Source organism: Muntiacus reevesi, chromosome 3 (assembly GCF_963930625.1).
Source record: "Muntiacus reevesi chromosome 3, mMunRee1.1, whole genome shotgun sequence".
NCBI lineage: Eukaryota > Metazoa > Chordata > Mammalia > Artiodactyla > Cervidae > Muntiacus > Muntiacus reevesi.
Genome location: NC_089251.1, coordinates 112,591,948 through 112,614,539, shown reverse-complemented (window position 1 = coordinate 112,614,539; position 22,592 = coordinate 112,591,948). Strand labels below are relative to the sequence as shown.

Here is a 22,592-nt window from a genome sequence, read left to right as displayed (position 1 = left end):
CTGCGCAGAAGAGTCACGTGGTCGCTGGGCCGGGGAAATGGCGGCTCCAGGAGAGAGCGGGGCTTCGGGTGGAGGAGGCAGCACGGAGGAAGCCTTTATGACCTTCTACAGTGAGGTAAACACGGAGTGAGGAATGGCGGCACCGGGGCGACCCCGCCCGGGGCTATCCTCCCCGTGGGAGAAGGCAGTGATCCTCCTGGCCTGGACCGTTGGGCGGCCCCTCCTGTCTGGCCTTTGGGGCGGTGGGGGACTCGGGGTGTGTGTGCGTCTCCTCCTGCTACTCCAGCGGGGAATCCCCTGGAAAACTGAAAAGGGGCGGGGGTCTGACGTCTGCGGGGAGGCGTCGAGCTTGGCCAACGAAGTGCTTGGGCGCGCGCAGAGTTCCCCAAGTTGGCGTAGTCCGGTGCTGTCTGCGGCTGGGAGATGGGGTCTACCTGGGGGCGAGTTAAACGGCTTAGTTCCCGTTTGTATTCACAACGGAAGCACTCTGCAGTCTTAGTCCTCTGTAGTGAGTTTTAGCAGTTATTTCTGCCATTGGAGAACGCGAGGCATTGTGCATCATGCCGTGTAGACACTCTCCATTTTACAGATGACATATCTGAGGTTTAGGGAGGTGAAATAATTTGTTCAGGGTCTTAGAGCAGATAATAGTTTGGTATCATGTTAGGACGGGAGTAAGTTTGGTTTGAGCCTCATTTATTGTCGCATCTCCATCGGGTACTGCGTAGTACTCAGTGAATATGTGTTGAGTAAATGAATGAATGAGTGGATGAACGAATACATGAAAGAAAAGGATGACTCTTGGAGGCATAAGACCTCGGATTGGATTTTTGCATGGCTGTTAACGTGACTGTGACTGCATTCTTTCAAGCCATTGATTTTGCTAATCAAATTTCACGTTTGTAGAACGAAGTTTATTATTAAAACAAGAGTTTTAATGAGGGTTAAAAGAAAGTTTAATAAAATATAAAGAAGAAGCTACTTTGTAAAAAGTTAAAAACAAGGCTGAATGTGAACTACTTTAGCTTGGCGGGGATTTGAGGAATGGAGTTGCTCTCCACCTGACTGTGATGTATTCAGAGTTAAGCACCGTTTTACATTCACCTTTTATCTCTGGTATTTGTAACAGTGATTGCTACATAGTTGGGCTTCCCTAGTGGCTCAGACGGTAAAGAGTCTTACTTACTGCAGTGCGGGAGACCCGGGTTCCATCCCTGAGTCGGGAAGATCCCCTGGAGAAGGAAGTGGCAATCCACTCCAGTAGTCTTGCCCGGAAAATCCCATGGATTGAGGAGCCTGGCAGGCTACAGTCCATGGAGTCGAAAAGAATCGGACAGGACTGAGCGACTTCACTTTTGTTACATAGTAGTTTCTCCGAAGTAATACATCTTAAAACAACGTAGTGCGTCCATTTATAGTCCACTTTCAAAATGCCTAATTCACTTTGAAGTGTTAATTTGCTGGTACCAGTGTTTTCTGGTGGCTCAGATGGTAAAGAATCTGCCCAGAATCTGCTGGTTATACAGAAGACGGGGGTTTGAACCCTGGGTGGGGAAGGTCCCCTGGAGAAGAGAATGGCTTCTCTCCAATATTCTTGCCTGAAGAATTCCATGGACAGAGGAGCGTGGCGGGCTACAGTCCATGGGATCGCAAAGAGTCAGACACTGAGCAACTAACAATAATGAGTACTGAACAATTATAGGGGAACTTGTTTTAATTTCCTAGCTTTTTTTTTTTTTAAGCAATCCTGGTTTGTTTAAATTTTAATGTCAATTTCATTTGTGAGCTGTATTTCACAGATGACTGTTATTTTGTGCGTGTGTCTGTGTGTGTGATGGAATATTTTCTTCTGGGGCAATGACTTGTGACTGTTTTGCTGTAGTTTGCTCTCTTCTTAGCCACCCAGTGATTATGAACAGAAGGGTTTTCATGAAATGAGTTATATGCTCATGGGCTACGGGTTTCATATTAGGTACTGTACTAACATCATGGGTGTCTGATTTTCCCTTTTGTGGTCCCATTGAAATGAGCCGTATCTCTTATGAAACTCCAGCAGTGCTAGAGCTTGCCCTGCAGACACCTTTTTAAAATTTTAGATCTACACGTTCACTGGCATGGTTTGTTTAATGAGAGAAGATGCCATTTAATCATCATTCAGCTTATGTTTATTGAGCACCTGATATGCACTAGGTCCTGTATTGTTTAGCTCCTGGAGAAATGGTAGTTGACAGCAGAAAGAAGAATCCTATCTTCATAGGGCTTTCATCTCATAGAGCAGGCTAAATAATGAACAGATGTACAATATAGTGTTAGGTAGTGGTAAGTGCTATGAGGAAAAATGAGACTGGGAAAAAGAGAGTATGGTGGAAGGTGGGGAGTTGTGTGCTATTTTACAAAAGTTAAGAGGGAAGATGCTAGAAAGATTAGCTGTTTTACCAGAGTTAAGAGGCAAGATGCTGAGAAGGATTAGCTTTTCCTGTTATTGAAATCCTTTCCAACTCTGTTTTGGCCATAGAAATAAAGATAGTATATATAATATGCCAGAGGTTCATTCCAATTAAAATTTCAGTTCTGACGATAGCACCAAGGATGTTTTTGTAGGACTAGCTTGCTGCTTGTTCTCCTTAGTATTGTGTTCAGGTCAGGGATTTTTCTATTAGAGTTAGAAAGGTAGAGTTATTTGCTCCCTCCCACATATTTTTTAGGTGTATTTTTTTAGTGCCTATTTCAGTGTAATTGTATTTTTCCTTTCTTAAAAAGTTGTGAATTAAGTTCAAACATTCACAAGTACGTCTTCCATCGTTAGAGTAGAAATTGAAGGTAATAGTGTGACATATTTATTTTTGAATCTTCTTGCTCTCTGCTCTGGAGTCAGACTGTTGGGGTTAAAATTCTGGTTTATAACTTGAGTGATTGGGCAAAAATCTGAGTGGTTACAAAAAAGTTGAGTGGTTGCAAGTCAGTTGACCAAAGTCTCAGGTTTGTTATCTGAAAAGTGGGGATAATAGTGGTACCTACTATAAGGGGTTGTTGAGAGGAATAAACACCTGTAAAGTTTTCATAATTTTACATTATATTAAAAGTCAGTAATTGGTAGCTGTTGTAATTATTCCTAAAGTGTTTAGCAAAGTACCTTGAACATGTAGACACGCAAATAAATGTTTGCTGACCATGTCAGTGAGTTACTTGTTGAGATGACAATTTACAGTTCATTACTGAGCTTTATTAATGAGGTTTTTATTCCCTTTATTTTAGGTGAAACAAATAGAGAAGAGAGATTCAGTTCTAACGTCCAAAAATCAGATTGAAAGATTGACTCGTCCTGGTTCCTCCTACTTCAATTTGAACCCGTTTGAGGTGAGCTGTCTGATATTCATGTGACCTGGAATAAGGAATTTTACCTAGCTGTGGGCAGACTTACTTCAGACACACACCTAATTGGTGCTATGCATAGTTGGAATTGAACTTGGGTGGCTTTATTGTGAACAGAGCTTGCTGTCATCTTTCAGTAACCCAGCTATATATAGATTTATTTTCAGGTGTGATGGAATAGCTAGCCTTGGTAAATTTAGGATCTTTGATTTAATTTATTTGTTAAAACTTTCCTGTTTCACCACAATAAAATAACTCAACAAGCAAAAAATGACCATGTGATTATAGACAGGCATGTACACTTTTGAATTTCCTTAGTTTTATAACTTCAAATGTTTCTTGATAAAAGTAAATCATGTTTCTTATAAAAATTAGAAATATACAAACAGCAAGAATAGTCATGTATAATTCCATCTAAGAAAACACCTGTTTATTTAAAAAAAAATTTTTTTTAATTTGAAGTGTAGATTTTTTTTTTAAGTATTATTTATTTAGTCGCACTGGGTCTTCATTGCTGTGAGGGGGCTTTCTCTAGTCGTGGTGAGTGGGGACTACTCTTCATTGAGGTGTGCAGACTTCTTGTCATAGTGGCTTCTCGTGGGATTCAGTTTATGCAATGTTGACAAGAATAGCACAGGAGTGACACTGCATTCTCTCTGTCACCTGTAAAGTGGAACATGATTTTGATTTAGCCTATTGTTAATGATGTTAAGTTGATCTCTTAAAGAAGTGTCTGCTAGGTTTGCTTATGAAATTAACTCTTTTCCCCTTTCTAGGAACACTTTGAGAATGTGTGAATATATTGTCCTTGTTGAGATATCAGTTTATTCATTTGTCAGTGTAGACTTGGGGTTTCCTGTTTTATTCAGTGGGTTATGATTCAATATTATTTATTCTGTTGTTCAGATATCCCAGATTTGACCAGCAGGTTACTTTCATGCCAGTGCTTATCTTTTTTTTTTTTTAATCATTCTTTGATTCGTAGGCACTCTTGTACTTCTCTGAACCCAACCTTGAATTAACCATCTCTTTGAGGATCTCTTGAATTCCTTTCAATGAAGGATGATATTTAGAAGTCAGGATTTGAGTGCTGGGCATACCCATTGCCATAGTCATTACCCCCAGGGCCTGTTGGTAGATGGGGCTAAGGCGTGTGTGTGTCTGTGTGTACACACATATACATGTATTACATCAAAGTTCAACCCAACACCACAGGGTTTATTCTAGGACGTTTTCTTCCAATGTTCATAGTTCCCTTCTCTGATAGCAGTCTGGCTCCTGTTATCTTTATTTTTTGAAGCACTGGTATTTTATTCATTCATTTGGCTACCTCGGGTCTTAGTTGCGGCACACAGGACCTTCACTGCATTGTGTGGAATGTTTGGTTGCGTTGCATGGACTCTCTAGCTGCGCCCCACAAGCTCAGTAGTTGTGGCACGCAGGCTTAGTCGCTCCTTGGCCTGTGGGAACTTAGTTCCCTGATCAGGGATCAAACCCTTGTTCCCTGCACTGCAAGGCAAATTCTTAACCAAGGCCCTCCCACTGTCTAATATATGCATGTGTACTAATTGATCCCCTGTATGAGCCTGACCTCCCCTCCCTTCCCTGTGTGAGCGCCCTCCCCTCCCTCCTTCACTCTCACACCCACCCCAGGTTGCCTCCCTGTGCAGAAACCCTTCTCCCCACCTCTGAACTCTTCCCCTGCCGGGTCACCTTCACTTGTGGGTGTGTGTCTCCTGGCTCTGCCTCCCGTGCCTGCCCTCCACCCGCCGGGAGCTGTCTTCATCCTTCTTGGGTCCGGCATCCTCCCCATCAGGCAGGCATCCTTCCCACCCTGCTCTGGCTTTGACACCCCGTGTCAGGCTACCTTCCTCTGGGAACACCCTCGTCACCTTTCTTGGGTTCTGACTCCACTTCCAGGTCACCCTCTTCACTCTGCTCATGTTCCAGCTCTCTGTGCCAGTGATACCTGGGCTCCTAGTCCCAGTTGGGCTGCTCTGTAACACTGATGCCCTCCTCCGTGGGCACCCCCCTCACTGTGCCTCGGCCCACACACCCCATGCTAGGCTTGGGCTTCACGGAGATGTCCTTGATGGGCTCCTGCACTCTCTGTCCATCCATATTGGCAGTCTCACCCTGCTTAGGTTCTGCCACCGTGGGGCAGGCTGCCTGTTCATAGAGATGCCCTCTTCAACCCACGTTGGCACTTCCTGTCGAGCTGCCCTTCTGTGGATGCTCTTCTCACCCAGTTTGGGTTCCAGCACCACGTGATTGGCTGACAGGTCTCCTGGGGTTCCTGTCTTCTTTGCCCCAGATAGACTCTGACGCTCTGCTTGGGCCATCTTGACTCCCTTACCTGAAGGAGATGTCTACTTTGCGTGGTCCCACTTAACATATTTGAAGGAGAAGAAGAAAATGAAAAAGCTGAAACTTAATCATAACTAATCATTAATTAAGCGTGACTTAACTGATTATTAATCATTTAGTTATGATTTTGGGGAGGAAAGAGGGGAAGATGATATATTTGAAAGGTGATAAAAGAATTTGACGGTATATCCATTCTGTTGTACTTTTAAATTGAGGTAGTATATACTGTGAATGGGGATCACTTGATTGTATAGCTTACCCCTTTAATCGTTAAGATAATTCGTGTTTTCTATGGAGATCTGATTGATGAGGAGTAACATTGTGGGGACTGGGGTGAGTGCTAGGATTTTGCCGTCCTGCCAGTTACTGTGGTTCTGGAAGTGGAACTGACTGCTCCATATCTCCTGTCCTGGCTGTAGGAAGTATGTGTGAATGTGTAAAGAATACGGTAAGGTTGACACACTTGAGGAGGTGCAAGGTGATGTTTAAGTTTGTAGGACTTCATGACTATCCATTAGAACTTTTGTCTTTTCTCTTTTTTGACAAATATGCTGGCCGCTTTATAGTATGGGTGTCATTGTCGTCTTTTTAAACTGAAGTATAGTTGATATACAGTGTTGTGCTAGTTTCAGGTGTATAGCAAGGTGATTCAGTCATGCATATATATGTGTGTGTGTGTGCGTGTGTAAATATATATTCTCTTTCAGATTCTTTTCCATTATAGCTTATTACAAGGTAATGAATATAGTTCCCTGTGCTGTATAGTAGTGGGTCCTTGTTATCTGTTTTATATGTAGTAGTGTGTATCTGTTAATCCCAAATTCCTAATTCATCCACCCTCCACCCCCATTGTCTTCTTGTAAAGTTGATTTTTGGCCCTAAGTCAGGATTAGGTATGCCTAGAAATTTAGGAAATCTTTCTGTTAAGGAAAAAACAAAATCTTCCATGTAGGAAAAAAATCTCCAGTTTAGGGAAATACTTCTGTTTCTTCATGCAACAACTCTTGAGACATCTAAATGAATCAGACTTTTGTCCAGAAGCAAGCAGACTGGTCTTTTCCTAGTAAGAAGTGATGTCATAATAGCTGTCCTATTGGCTGTAAATTGAAATGTGAGTAGTCGTCCTATGTACCATTTTACTGAGCATCAGATAGAAGAGGGACGCCGAGGGGTCTTATTACAGGAATTCTAATCCACGGGGCATTCCCTACCCCCACCCCACCATCAGTGCAGCTCCCTATTTGGACATATTTCTAACCATCAGCTGTTATGCGAGCATCTTTCTTTTATGCATTCTAAGAATGTTTCCTCCCCTACTTCCTTTCATAAGCTTAGATGAATCTGTGCTCCTGCTCAGTCCTGCCTTCTTCATGTTCCTTTTTTCTGTTTATCTTGTTTGGCACTTTGGAAAGAAAGATATTTGTCTCACAGGACTCTGGAACTTGCACATTATTCTCAGGTCAGAGAGTTCAGATAGGATCTAAGACTGGATTTCTCTTTCAAGCAGAAGATCCTAAAGGTGACAATTGCACTTTATTTGAGTTCAGGAAGTTATATTGATGTAAATGCCACAGTCAAGTGTTTTCATTTCTGTGTGATGATTTATTCACTGTCTGGGGTCCAAGACTGTGGATTTTTCTTTGCAGCATCCCCAAAGCCTGAGACATAGTAGGAGCTCAGAAAAATCTTCCAAGAATCTGAACAGACCTGTGTGCTTCCTTTGAGTCATACTGATTGACATAGTATTTATCATTTTGGTAAGAATTACTTGTGACTTGTCTGTTCCTTCCCTTGTGGACCTTAAATTCCAAGAGAACAGTAGTGAGCACAGTTATCTAGCAATCCAGATTGCTCATAAATTTGTATTGAATGTGTAAACTGGCTTCAAAGAGGTTTGGGCTGGTATAGGCCTGTTGTCTTTACTGTGTTTCATGCCTACATATGGCACCTCCAATGCTTAAAGACAGGAAAGGAGTTGGATTAGCTAACTTTGAAGGCACTCAGTGAATATATGTTGCAGTGATCAGTGTATATATGATCTGAGTCTTAGAAAAATAACTTTTGGCGTGTGTGTGTTGGTATGTGTATATTTATACATTTTTGTTGTTTAGTCGCTAAATCATGTCCACCTCTTTTGTGACCCCATGGTTTGTAGCCCACCAGGCTCCTCTGTCCATGTGATTTCCCAGGCAGGAATACTGGAGCAGGTTGCCATTTCCTTCTCCAGGAATCTTCTCCATCCAGGGATCGAACCTGTGTCTCCTGCATTGGCAGGTGGATTCTTTACCTCTGAGTGACTGGGAAGCCCTATATTTATACATACCCTCTTCATTTTTGCCAAATCATCTGAAAGTAAGCTGTAGACATTGATGCTTCATGCCTAAGTATCTTAGCCTGCCTCTTCTCCAAACAAGAACACGTTTCCACATAATCACAACACTATTACCACACCTAGGAAAGACCACATTACTGTAATTCAATAAACATCATCGGGCATAGAGTCCACACTCAAATAACTCTAATTGTCCTAAAAAAACAAAAAACCTCAGTTATAACTATTTTAGTTTTTAGTTGAGAACCATTGAGTAAATTTGTGTAAATTTTAACATGGAGCCAAGTCAAATTTCTGAATTGAGGTGAAAATCAGGATATATTTAAAGTGATGAAAGGCAAGAACTTCCAACCAAGAATATGCTACCTGGCAAGACTCTTGTTTATGTTTGACAGAGAAATCAAAAGCTTTCCAAACACTCAAAAGCTAAGAGAATTCAGCACCACCAAACCATCTTTACAACAAATGCTGAAGGAACTCCTCTAGGCAGGAAACACAAGAGAAGGAAAAGACCTACACAAAATAAACCCCAAATGATTCAGAAAATGGTAATATGATCATACATATTGATAATTGCCTTAAATGTAAATGGATTAAATGCACCAACCACAAGACAGACTGCCTGGATAGATGAAAACATGTGCATGTACATGTATCTCCACTTACCACATCACTCTACTTAAACCTCCAAATTGTATGTAATAATTTTATAAATGTTTCCATTATGACTTGCAGTTGTAATTATCTTTTATTTAGTTGATTGTGAAAACTGATAAACATCTTTTACTGTTGTTAAAAAAAAATTCAAATAGTCTTGTGGGGGGTACTTTATTTTAAGATCAACAGTTTTCCCTCATTTAAAAAAACAAACAGGTGGCAAGCCTAATTATTTCCTTGTTGAGTTGCTATACTTTCTCCACATTTGCAAAGATAAGTAGAGGGTGGGTGCTTTTCTTAATGAAAAGGAGTGAATGAAGGAGGAAGGCAACATTTTTCTCATGGTCTGGAAGCATGTACTGGTTATAGGGTAATTTATTATTTTTCTGATGGAGTGAAAGTAACCACTGAATTAATTGAGAACCCTGAAACACTATAGCTGTTACTCTGTTACTGGTTTACTCATTTCTGTTTCTTGAACATTTTTTAGAACTGTTCTAGAATGCTGACAACTGTTAGATGCCAATTATAATTATTTCGCGTCCCTAAAATCCATAAATTCTTTTAATCTCTTTTACAATTTTGATTTTGATTCTTCCAGGTTCTTCAGATAGATCCTGAAGTGACAGATGAAGAAATAAAAAAGAGGTTTCGGCAGGTATGGTACTGTATTCCTGTAATAGGTGGAGTTTGAACCTTTTGAAAATGTGTTGAGCACGTGATTTTCTTAGGACTTAACTGGTACAACTTTTGGGCAAAAATTTAACCTTTTTTTTTTTCCTTAAATTTTGTAATTCTTAAAAAAAATTACAGTGACTTAATATTAAATAATTGAATGACCATAGCTTACCTATGAATAGGATGAATTTTACATCCAAATAGAATCTCTCCAGCCCCTTAATTAAGAGGGGGAAGTACAAGGTAGAGTAGAAAGCTTTCATGGAGTCATATTGTACAGTACTTACCAAATCCTCTGGCTCCTAGGAGAGTACATGTTAAATGATTCATAGCAGTGATTTACTTTTAAGATCCCATTTCTCAATAATTATTTCTTTTGTGAACCTATATGAATACTCAAAAGATATCTGGTTTAATATAAAGAGTGCTTTCAGAAAGTTCTCTCAGAAAGGAGATCCAAGACCTCTGATTATTGCTTATTCTAATATTTAATAACTCAGGCTATAGAGTTTATAGTAGCCTTTTAAAACACCCTTCCAGTCTGGGGTTTCTCTGGTGGATCAGACGGAAAAGAATCTGCCTGCAATGCAGGAGACCTGGGTTCGAGCCCTGCTGGAGACCTGAGTTCAGTCCCTGGGTTGGAAAGATCCCCTGGAGAAGGGAATGGCTACCCACTCCAGTATTCTTGCCTGGAGAATCCAATGGACAGAAGAGCTGGGCGGGCTACAGTCCATAGGGTCACAAAGAGTCAAACACAACTGAGCTACCAACACTTTGACTTTCAGTCCAGTTTTGACAGCTGAGTAACCCCCAGCCTTTTCCTTTATGAGCTGAATAATCATACTCCCTCTAATATCTTTGTAAATTAAATTTTCTGTATATTTCATGTCTTTAAAATTTCTTTTTTCTTCAGCTTATATTTTTTATGTACTTTATTTAAAAAGGTTTTTTTTTTTTTTTGGCCACACTGTGAAAGATGCAGGATCTTAGTTCCCCCACCAAGGATCACACTTGCACCCCCTGCAGTGGAAGCACAGAGTCTTAACCCCTGCACCGCCAGGAAGTTCCCTATGATTGCTTTTTCAGTACAGTCATTGCCTGGCCATCGCTGACTCATAATCATCTTCAGATCTATTATGAAGCCAAGGTATTTTTAATCTTTGCCTACCCAGTCATTTCCCATGGTATAACTTGATAGTTTTTTTTGGTTCCTGAGTTCTACTCTGCACTTATGTTCAGCGTTTGCCTCTTTTTCTACAATTTCTAGTTTTCTAATGAAGTACATTAGCAGTTTTTCCCAGTTAAATAAGCATTTATTCAAATTCATAGTAAAAACTTTTAGACTATTTGTATAACAATACAAAGAACTCAGTAAGATTTTTTTATTTAGTCGTTAATAGGCCCCAGTAGTTAAGAGTCTGTGCTGAAGCTGTATGACTGAGTTTCAGTCTTGGCTGTACCTCTTACAAGCACTGTGAGCTCTGGCAAGTTACTTTCAACTTTTCTGTGCCCTGTTACCTCATTTGTAAAATTCCCGTAACAATGGTGACTACCCTGGGATTGTTATAAGGATTTGCCTGAGGTTACACACATAAAGCAGTTAGAAGAGGTCTTCTTTAGGTGCTGTTGTTTATGTGTATTGGTATATGCTAAGTCCTTTACTTGCATTATCTCATTTCATCTTTACGACAATCCAGTGATCTAAGGGTACACAGTGTTGTCCCACTTACAGAGGAGGAAACCGAGGCGGAGATTAAGTGGACTGCTGAAGGTCTCACAGCCAGTTGGTGACTGCAGTTGGAATTGGAAGCCAGGACTCTGGCTCCAGTAATCCTGGGCTTAGCGTTAGATGCCCACTTGCTTTCATCCCACCACAGTCCCTGTGTTCACGCTGTTTCTGTCTTTCAGTGACAGGTCAGTGGTTCTTCACCCTGGCTGTCTGAAAGGGTCACCTGTGGAGGGTTTTGTTTTTAATTTTTTAGTCATAAGAAGTTTTAATTATATTTTAAAAAGAATAAAGCAATGAGAGCCCATATATTCACCATCTGTATGCAGTGGTTTCCTTCAGTAGCTGTGTATTTTTGGCTGAATTGTAAATTACAGACACCATGATACTTAACACCTAAATACTGAAGCAGTTATCCCACCAAAGTAAGAGGACATTTTCTTTTTTCTTTTTTAATTGGAGTATAATTGCTTTACAGTGTTGTGTTTCTGCTATACAACAATGTGAATCAGCCATAAGTATACATATATTCCCTCCCCAAAAGGACATTTTCTTGCATAACTGCCTGTCACACCTAACAGATCAACACCAATTCCTTTCTATAATATCATCTGATACCCAGTCTCTTGGTTTGCTATGCTCAGTCATGCCTGACTCTTTGCCACCCCGTAGACTGTAGCCTGCCAGGCTGCCCTGTCCATTTAATTTTCCAGGCAAGAATACTGGAGTGGGTTGCTATTTCCTACTCCAGGAGATCTTCCCGACCCAGGGAAGGAATCCACATCTTTTGAGTCTGCTGCATTGGCAGGCGGATTGTTTATCACTGAGCCACCTGGGAAGTCTGTGTGATACACAGTCTAGTAGAGATTTAGAAGAGATTTAAAAAGTACAGATGCCAGCGACTCATTCAGAAGGTCTCAGGTTGGAAAGTAGACCTCTGTATTCCTAAAAATCTTCACAAGGTTCAAACACAGCCGGAACTGAGAGCTACTGCTTCATATTAGAAATTCTTTCAGTAAAGAGATGATATGTCAGACCTGTTTAATACTTTTCAGTGCTCCATACAAGAAAAATAAAAGGAACTTGGTACTTTTCATTTTTCCCTTTCCTCACCCAAATTATCAGAGCATCTTCATGATGCTAGGCTGATATTTGTTCTCAACTAGCTGTTTTCCACCTGTGTGCATTTACCTGTTGATATTTGAATTTTATTAAGGACTAATATAATACCTCTGGGCATTTTATGACATTTATCAATTTTTAAAAAATTGCTTCTGGCTAACAGTTTTTGCCCTCCTATCTTAGAGCTTTTGGTTGTAGAGAGGTGCAGTGAAGGTAAAGAGTTACTAAATAGTCCTCTTACTGAAAAACTAACTTTTCTTTGATTATAGTTATCCATACTGGTGCATCCTGACAAAAATCAAGATGATGCTGACAGAGCACAAAAGGCTTTTGAAGGTATTTGTAAATTTACCTGCCTGTGAGTAACATTGTGTCAATGCTAAGGACTAACTGTTCCTAGTCCTGGATCAAGAAAAGAATGTTGTAGTTTTGTCTTCTGGTCATGAAGAAGCTGTGGTTTTCAGAGTAGTTGTCATTCAAAGCAGAATGTTGCTGTTTAGAAATAGACCTTAACTTTGCTTAGTTAAAACTTGTGTGTGCCAACAAAGACTATTACTGCGTAGGCTCATTTTTTTTTTTTTTCCTTTGAACATAAAAAATAATTGGAAGAATTTGATCACTGAATTAAATCTAGATATGGTGTAATTAGCCTTGAGCATATATTTAATTTTCTTCCAAGGCTCTCAGAGAAAGTCATTGCTATAGTTGTATGCTTTTAAATTAGTGTAACAACAGTAAATAATTTAACAAAGTAGGGAATGCTTTTAGATGGCACAAGGCCATTTGCACTGCCTGAGTAGAGTTCAGACTTTGAGAGGGTGTTTGCAGAAACAGTTAATTTCAATGTTTTGCATTAGCTGTGGACAAAGCTTACAAGTTGCTACTGGATCAGGAACAAAAGAAGAGGGCCCTGGATGTAATTCAGGCAGGAAAAGAATACGTGGAGCACACCGTAAGTATTTATAGTACTGCTGTGTTTACAGGAAGTATCAGCACGCCTTGGGCACCCTACGGAGGGTAAATGTTCACGTTGACATGGCAACGCCGGCCTGGCCTGGCTGCTCCCGTGGTCTCCGCTCCTTTGCGGCGGCGGTGGCCATATGCAGTGCGTGCCTGAAGCTGGCATTCACTCCTAGCGCTTCGGGTGCATGGCCAGGACGCTGCACCTAGCTCTCTCCGCAGCAGTCCCGTGTGCGGAAAGCTCTTCCTGTCCTCTCGGCGCTGCGCCCCGTTCTGAGGGTGGAACAGTAGAGCCGCCATGCTGCTGCTTGGCCCTGGACTGTTATCCTCCTCTCTGTGAAAGGGCTGAAACAGGGGCTTGAGAACGTCGGCAAGGCCATATGAGTACATTAAAAAAAAACAGGAGGAGGTACATGTCTGTTAATAGCAGGGTTGGGAAGGACTCAACTGAAATGAATTCAGTTATAGCTGGCTTTATTTTTTTGCAATAACCTAAATCTGAGTGGTGGGAAGTGTTAAGAAACTATCTTAACTATTTTCTAATAGCTATCTTAAGAAAGGTCTCTGTTTTAATTTTTCACCTGCTGGGGCAAAACTCTTGAGGCTGTTTTATAAGGGCAATTTCTGTTGGGAAGGAATATAGATGTGACCTTTCATTTGAAGAGCTTTGGTATCTGTAACAACTCTATAACCAATCATAGTAATGAGGCCAGTTTAGATGAAGGAAATGAGTAAAAAAATAGACAGACTGCCGTAACTGTGTCTTGTTGGTCAGATGCTGGAATTCAAGGGCCAGATTCTGGTAGACCCCCAGGAAAGGACCTGACAATTTGTCCACGAATTATTGTAATAGTTACCCTTCCTCTCTATTTTGCCTGTAAAGGAGCCACCACTGTCAGGCTGTCTGACCACAGGGTGGCAGTAGGACCTTTCTGAGCTTGGAAGGCGCTTGACGTTTTGCTGGACTGAATGGTTATTTATTGGAGTAAATGCCATTCTTAGTTGAATGGGTATATTTATTTTCTGGGGGGGATCTCAGTGGTGGCCAAAATGATGTGAAAATTGTTGGTTTAAAGAGGTTTCCCAGAATGCAGGTGTAGAAATGCCAGAAAACAACCATATTTGATGCTACAAATTCTGTAGCTTCTTTAAAACTTGACAGATCTACTTTCTTTGCTGTAAATATATAACCACAAGCCCTGAAAGATAAATGCATAATCTGTTCAATGTAGCAAAGACTCTTTGGATCTGACCTGGTATGTGAGTTGGGGACAGCTCCCCTGTTTGTCCCACGGTGTTGGATTTTAGATGAGGTGGAGAAAGGAGCCTGGTTCCTCGTTTTCTTCTATTGCATTGCTGGTTTGGAGGGGAGGCAGGGGCTTATCTTTTTTTAATGCAGACTTTTTGTTACAACTGTAGAAAAGTGCATACATCATATGTGTGCAGCTTAATGGATATTCTCAAAGTATAAGTGCTCATTTTTTGATGGAAAAAAAATTCTTTTTAGGTGAAAGAGCGAAAAAAGCAATTAAAGAAGGAAGGAAAGCCTACAAATGTGGAGGAGGATGACCCTGAGCTGGTAGGTTCGAAATGGGAAAAGCCACTTCATTTCATGTGAATGGTTCACAGCCGTTGGGTTAAAGACAGGGAGGTTTGAAGATTGATGTGCACATGCTGGAAGCAGTTTACCTTAAAATATTAACAGGTCCATTCATTCTGTTTTTTGAAAAATCCAACTCTTTGGGGGACAGAGGACTACGGCTTTTCCTTTGAGGATGTGTCTGCTTGTTGGAGCTCACACTTGACTTTATAAAACACTCAAAGCATCGTCCATAGTTCCTGCTTTTAATTTCTCCTGAAGAACATTGCAAATTGAGGTACCCATGAAGCAGATCAAGAGCAGAATCCTAGATTGTTTTTTTCAGGTACCTCACCTGTATCTTGACTTCAACAGCAGTTATTTTTAGAGTCTTAGGTTTAACTCTTTCTAAAGCATTCCACTTGGTTTTAAAAGAACCAACTAGGGCTTCCCTGGTGGCTCAGTGGTAAAGAATCCGCCTGCCAGTGCAGGAGACATGGGTTCAATCCCTGATCTGGGAAGCTCCCATAGGCCTCAGAGTAACTGAGCACGCAGCTGCAATTACGGAGCCCACGCACGGGGACTGCTGAAGCCTGCATGCCCTGGAGCCTGTGCTCCGCAACAAGAGAAGCCACCGCAATGAGAAGCCTGTGCACTGCTGCTTGAGAGTAGTCCCTGCTCACCACAGCTAGGGAAAAGCCCATGCAGCAAGGAAGACCCAGCAAATAAACGCACCAGCAAATATTTGTTTTTGTAACCACACTCATCAATTTCTGTGATGTTTTAAATCACCTAAGTACAGTGCAGCTGCAGCTGGGATAGTCAGCTTGGGAGCAACCACAGTGACTCTGGGTACACAGCTGTCTGCCAGCTGCGGGTCCCCATTGTGCTTCAGGGAATCACATGCTTCCAGGGAGATGGCAAGCATGTCAATCCTGTGGGTTCTTCAATGGGGATTGGTTAAGAAAGAGACTCCACTTATATATTTGTGTCTCATTGCGTCACTAGCCTGAAAAATTTCAGTTAGGTCAAGTAGCTTGATCCACATGCTTATCTTAAAAGATTCACAGAGGGGCAGCTGTCTTGCTAGGGCTGCTTCCTATCAGCTTCTTCAATCAGCAGTTGGTCCCCTCTCCTGTGTGGTAACACTGCTTCTTGCGAGCTGTTGCTGTTGCTGCTGCTGCTGGTGCTGCTAAGTCACTTCGATCATGTCCGACTCTGTGCGACCCCATAGACGGCCGCCCACCAGGCTCCCCCGTCCCTGGGATTTTCCAGGCAAGAACACTGGAGTGGTTGCCATTTCCTTCTCCAATGTGTGAAAATGAAAAGTGAAAGTGAAATCCCTTAGTCGTGTCCGACTCGTAGCGACCCCATGGACTGCAGCCCACCAGGCTCCTCTGTCCATGGGATTTTCCAGGCAAGGGTACTGGAGTGGGGTGCCATCTGTTAGGCCATCTTTTCCGCTGTATTTTGGGTTTACTCCATTTCAGTATTGTAGTTTTTTCTCGTCAGCCCTATTTTCCCTTCTCTTTATCCTTTTTAGTCTTTTTCGAATACTCTTATAAATATTCCTTGGTCCCTCTCTGTTGTTCAGAACCTTACCCGTTTTTAGTTATTCCCCTCCCCCCCGCCCCAATTATAAAGGAACACATGCTACTGACAGAAAATTCAGAAAAAGCAGAGAAATATAAAAAAATTAAAATCACCAGAAACGGTTCATTTAAAAATATTGAAATATTCATATGGATTCCATTGCCTCTGTAATTGTCCTTATTAGGGACTGGAGTTTGTCAGCATTGCTCTCCTTGAGCAGTGCCTGGCAGGTAACAGTGTTCAGAAGTGATGGTAATTTGAGGATTCCTTTATTTCCCTTTTTTTCCATATATCATCCTTTGCTCTAGTGTCTCTGATTTTAGAATATAAACCCTATGAAATCTACATGATGGGTTATTTTTTTATATTTCTTTGTATATTGAAAATATACAAAGTATTTATATTGTGTTATAAATATAACATTGTGTTATCTGCTTCTGTCAATGTGTGAGTCAGGATACCCAGTTTCAATGGGTCCAGCTGAGCCCCCAGACGATGGTGGTTTGAACGAGTGAGTGCCATTTCTCCCCCGTGCAGCCGTCTTTGGGAGCATGGCCGCTGCACTGTGTGGATTCGAGGGCTCGGGGGCCTCCAGTAGCTCTGCCAAGTGTGTCTACTTCATTCTTGCAGTCCAGGAGATGTTGTCACCCCTCGCAGCAGGGTAGGAGGAGAGGGCAGGAAGGGAGAATGTGCTCCCTCCAAGCACATTCCCGAAAGTAGCTGCATCACTTTTCCTTACAACTCATTCGCTGAAACTTAAGTTACATGGCCACACCTAGCTACAGAGAAGCTTGGGAAATGCAGGCATTTATGCTGGGTGGCCATGTGCCTTGAGATAAGGGATTGTCACAAGAAGGGGGAAGAGATAATGGGGTGAGGATGGGGACAACTAGTAGCTCTGCCTCAGCTGGGAGACTTCCGGGACTGGTCTGCTTGATGGCATCTGCGTATCTCTAGTTGTACCTCAAGTGGTGCCTCACTCAGACTAATTATAAAATATGTGAACAAAGAAAAATTGGATGTTATTTTTGCCAGTTGGAAAGGGCCCTCTGAAATTTCAACGGTTGTGATAAGCATCGAGTTGCTTTTGTTTTCCTCATTGGTGCTTTTTTACCCTCGCAAGACTCCTCTGTGTCATCCCCATGTGGAAGAGTTCATAGACGGATGTGTTATTTATCTCCCAGGAGAGAGCCAGCATCAGTTTTTCCTTGTTGGTCTAATTTGCTTTTGTCCTGGGTGCCATCAAAAAATATTTAATTCAAATTGCTGATAAAATATTTACTTTTCTTTGTTCTTTTTTTTTTTATAGTTCAAACAAGCAGTATACAAACAGACAATGAAACTCTTTGCTGAGCTGGAAATTAAAAGGAAAGAGAGAGAAGCCAAAGAGATGCATGAAAGGTATATATTGGTATATTCGTTTAAGCCATGTCTAAATAGCTAGATTAACCAAGATGGTCTTTGAGGATTTTTCTGATGAAGCAATTACTATGCAGTGCATCATTTAAATACTTGAAATAGCAAAAGTTTTGAATCACTAGGGTAAGGCATTCTGTCTGACTTCTGGGAAATACTGAATAGGCTTGTCCTTAGGGCGTTTATAATCAGGAGTGCTGTGTGTTTTCTTCCTGATTCCTTGGAGTGAAGTAGGCAGTTACTGAGGCCAGAGCCGTTTGTGTGAATAGTGGCTGCAATTTTGGTGAGTATTTAGTGCTGTACAATGTGATCTCTTAGAATATACTTATTGTCCTGAAGTGTGATTTGTCTTCCTCATCGGAAATCTTGAGGCTGGGGCTTCCCTGATGTTCAGTGGTTAGAGCTCCATGCTTTTCACTGCTGAGGGTCTGGTTCGATCCCTGGTCAGGGAACTAAGATCTCAGAAGCAAGCAGTGTGACCAAAAAAAATAAAAATCTTGAGGTTAATTTAGTTTACATATTTTGTATTGTTGATTGGTGTTCAGCCATAACTAGGTTTTGTTAGTTGGGATTGTGTGAAATGGCTTGTTTGGGGATAGGGTTTTGCGCAGAAATCCTCCTGAACGAGAACTTGTGCTCTTGTGATGGTCACTGTCACAGAATTAAGGTGGCCTGGGTTCTCAACATGGCTTTGTCAGGGTCTGAGCCCAGAACCTCCGATTAGTGTTGGCTGGGCTTTGACCTGATCTGTCTATCTCTGTATTGGTAGTGTCTGTATTTTGCCCCACAGCCCTGCCCACAGTCTCATCTGCATGTTTTAGAATGAGACATTCATGAAGTGCTCTGAGCCCTTTCCAGGAGAACCCTAGGGAATTAACTTACTTTGTACACTGGCTTCTGTGGGGAAGATTCCTAACTTGTATGGTTAACACAGTCTCCAAATACCATCTAAATCCTGTGGTTTGGTTTTCCTCCTAGGAAGCGACAACGGGAGGAAGAGATTGAAGCTCAAGAAAAAGCCAAACGAGAAAGGGAGTGGCAGAAAAATTTTGAGGTGAGTTTCCAAGGTGATGGGGGATTCTTATTCCAGAGGGAGAAAGCTTCCCAGCTGAGAAACTTGATTGCTGGGCAGTCCCAGGACTGGGGCAGTCTGCCTGGGGCAGACTGTTGGGGAGATGGCACGTGTGGGGAAGAGTAGGGGCTTTGGGGACCGAGTTCTGGCTCAGCCACCTCTCTACTGCGGAGCTTGTTGGCAGGGATGTGATAGGCACAGCTGCCAAATGGGCTCAAGACAGTGGTTCACACATTTAATTTAGGGATAAACATGGAGCAGTGCCCCACTTAGAGGTCTGTGAGTAGAACCCGAGGTTCTTGTAACCCCCAGTGTCCTGCCTGCAGAGAGACTTCGGGCTTTATTCCTCTTTGATATCCTGGTTCATCCTTCAGAGGCTCAGCCCGGTTTCCTGAATTGAGCCACATTTGGTCTTATCTTCTGTTAACATTTAGGATTCAGGATAGGGATAGGCTAACCAGAGATGATGGCTTTGTTTCTGTCCCACCACATGTGTGCAGAGAGAGAAAATGAGAAGGCCCCTCTATAAGGGGGAAGGATTCCTGTGGTCCTCCCAGCACAGCTGCCAGGCATTATGCTGGTTTCACACCTCCATCCAAATTTTAAGGGGCAGAAGGAAGGTGTGGGGGAAAGAGTGACTGTACTGCTGGCCAGACAGATAGCTTTGAGAAAAGGATGCAGCCTCTGAGCCCTGGTGTCCTTGTTTTTGAAGTGGTGGTGGCATGACACACCACAGCTTTTTATGAGGGTTAGAAATGTTGTTCAATCACTAAGTCGTATCTGACTCTGCAACTCCATGGACTGCAGCACACCAGACTTTCCTGTCCTTCACTGTCTCCCAGAGTTTGCTCAAGTTCATGTCCATTGAGTCGGTGATGCTATCTAATCATCTCATCCTCTGTCATCCCCATCTTTTCCTGCCCTCAACCTCTCCTAGCATCGATATTTTCCAGTGAGTCAGCTCTTCGCATCAGGTAGCCAAAGTATTGGAGCTTTGGCTTCAGCATCAGTCCTTCCAGTGAATGTTCAAGGTTGATTTCCTTTAACATTGACTGGTTTGATCTCCTTGCAGTCCAAGGGACTCTCAAGAGTCTTCTCCACAAGAGTGCTTCTCTTCAGCACAATTCAGAAGCGTCAGTTCTTCAGTGCTCAGCTTTTTTTTTTATGGTCCAACTCTCACATCCATACGTTAGGATTAGAAATAGCATGCACTATTATTAGAAACAGCACTAAACATTTAGGCCAGAGGTCCCCAGCAAAGGATAGCCTCATTGTCATGAGTTTTACTTATCTCATCCTCCTTTTCAGCTTGTGGCTCATCCTGCCTACTAGGAGGTGGTATGACTCTTTCTTGGGCCCATGGAAGTAGAGGGAAGCCTCTGCTTTGTTATACTGTAATAATTCCAGAGGGCCAGGCCAGGTTGGCATACAAGGGGGATGACAGAGCAGGTGTAGCTCTTCCTTTCCCCAATTGGTTTCCTCACCTCAGACCCCTCTTGTGTTTAGGAAAGTCGAGATGGTCGCGTGGACAGCTGGCGAAACTTCCAAGCCAATACAAAAGGAAAGAAAGAGAAGAAAAACCGGACCTTCCTGAGACCACCAAAAGTAAAAATGGAGCAGCGTGAGTGACCGCCAAGGGTCACGGCCCAGAACCTTCCCCGACTGTCTCCCTCCTGCTTTGAAGGACTCATTCTTTCCTCCCATTTTCACCCCAACATAGAGTAGTATTTGCTTTTTAGTCCATTTTGTTTTCAATACAGTTTAATACCGATCAGAGTAATTCTTTTGTACATTGAAATGAGGGGCTTGGTTTAAAAAGAACCCCCCCGCTCCCTCACCCCCCAGACCAGCTGGGACTGGAAGGTGCTGCCTTCTCTTCCCACAGCCTGTAGCTTCATGTTTTGTACCTCACCGAGTGTGATGGTTAGAAACGTCGTGTGTAGTTTGTGGAAATCATCCAGTTAAACACACTGCTGACTCTGGTGTTGCCGTGACTTCAGGGACAAGCCTGGGCCACCTTAGGAAGCCCTTCGCTTCGGTTGCTCGCTTCTGGGCGTGGTGTCCTTCGAAGCCCCAGATCAGATGGGAAGGCCGCCGACACCCAGCGCGGTCCCTGGACGCCCGACGTCCCTGGAGTTAGGCATGTGCTTTCCCATCTGACTGGCCAGCCTGCGTGGCATGAGGCTCCAAGCTCCCCAACCCATTCACTTTCCAAAGAGCTAGCCGTGCTCCATCCCGTGCTGTGGTGTCCTCGCCTGTCTGCATTTGTTAGTGGTAATATTCTGTATGTGTAATAAATTTTTATACCCTAGCCGCTCATGGACTGATGCTCAGGTGTTATCCCACGGGTGCGTCTCCTGTTGGGCTCGGCCCAGCTGCACAGTGCTTGGATTTGGACAGACCTGGCTTCTGACCACTTACGTGCTGAACCTTAATTTTCTTCACCTGCAAATGGGAATATAGATCATTGGCACCTTTTAGGGAGGATTAGCTACAGCTTATCGGAGAAGGCAATGGCACCCCACTCCAGTGCTCTTGCCTGGAAAATCCCATGGAAGGAGGAGCCTGGTAGGCTGCAGTCCATGGGGTCGCTAAGAGTCGGACACGACTGAGTGACTTCACTTTCACTTTTCACTTTCATGCATTGGAGAAGGAAATGGCAACCCACTCCAGTGTTCTTGCCTGGAGAATCCCAGGGTCAGGGGAGCCTGGTGGGCTGCCATGTTTTGCAGTAAAGAGTTTCGGTAATCACCGAGGTACAATGAATGTCTTGTAGTGTCAGGAGATCCTATAACTTCTGACTTGCTTTTCTATGGGAAGGGACAGAAGCTTGGGTGTCTTACTGTCCTTCTAAGTGCAGCTGAGTCCAAACTGCAGGTGATGAGACCACCAGGGTGGCTGGGTGGGGTTTTAACTAAAACCCAACCCAGGTAGAGAGAGGAAACTGTTTAGTCACCCTGCAGAGTGACACGTCCGAGGTGATGCTGACCTACCTGCGCTGGGAACACCCGTTTTGTCTCCTAGCTTGAAGAGCACCCCCACCTCACTCCAGGGTGGGTGTGTACTTGCCCACCCCTTCCCTGGGTGTGTACTTGCCCACCCCTTCCCTGGAGGTTATGTGGTGGTCTCAGTTCAGCTGGCTTTCATAAGCTCATGAGGACCAGGCCCTGTCTTTGCTCCCAAGGAGGTTGTGCCAGCGATCAGCTCCAGGTATGCTTGTGAACCCAACAGATATGCTGGGTTAGGAATAAAACGTGACACCATGGGGCCTTGCCACTGACCTCATCTTCCTGGAGCGTATGGATGGTGAACCAGCATGAAAGGTTCAGTGCATCCACCGCTCCGAGGAGGGGACCTTTGATCCTGTTCTAAGTAGTTGGGCATGCTTCCTGGAGGAAGTGACCTTTTTGAACTTGGACACAAATGGGGCCTATCTTCTCACAGAAGTCTGGCGGCAGGCTGTTTCAGGGGTTGTACATGACCTCAGCAGTGCCACCGAGGAACCTGGCTCTTCCTCGGCCTCCCCTCTCTCCTCTCAGAAGGACTCATCATCTTACAGTTGCAGCGTCTCAGGTGGTGGTGGCAGCACCATACCTCACACCTGTTGCCAAGCAGAAGGCATCCAGTAAGCAAAAATTTCCCCCGATGGTGTCATTGGCCCAAAAGTGTACAGTGTAGCCACCTCTAACTGTAAGTCTGGGAAAAAAGCAAAGGAGGA

At 43.1% G+C, this 22,592-nt stretch overlaps 1 protein-coding gene across 1 annotated transcript; it reads left to right on the top strand.

Moving 5' to 3' along the window:
• The first annotated feature begins 12 nt into the window (after nt 1–12).
• DNAJC8 (DnaJ heat shock protein family (Hsp40) member C8) lies at nt 13–21,185 on the top strand. The gene is made up of 9 exons (XM_065930186.1): nt 13–115; nt 3,256–3,357; nt 9,330–9,386; nt 12,524–12,590; nt 13,112–13,206; nt 14,722–14,793; nt 17,696–17,787; nt 18,781–18,856; nt 20,381–21,185. The coding sequence occupies exons 1-9, from the start codon at nt 38–40 to the stop codon at nt 20,501–20,503; spliced, it is 762 nt and encodes a 253-aa protein (XP_065786258.1). The 5' UTR covers nt 13–37; the 3' UTR covers nt 20,504–21,185.
• The last annotated feature ends 1,407 nt before the right edge of the window (nt 21,186–22,592 follow it).

What these genes read in the sequence shown, in the direction of transcription:
- DNAJC8 (XM_065930186.1), top strand. Translation starts at nt 38, where the DNA reads ATGGCGGCTCCAGGAGAGAGCGGGGCTTCGGGTGGAGGAGGCAGCACG. An exon ending in TCAATTTGAACCCGTTTGAG is followed by an intron (nt 3,358 to 9,329) that starts GTGAGCTGTCTG and finishes TGATTCTTCCAG; the next exon opens with GTTCTTCAGATAGATCCTGA. An exon ending in TAAAAAAGAGGTTTCGGCAG is followed by an intron (nt 9,387 to 12,523) that starts GTATGGTACTGT and finishes CTTTGATTATAG; the next exon opens with TTATCCATACTGGTGCATCC.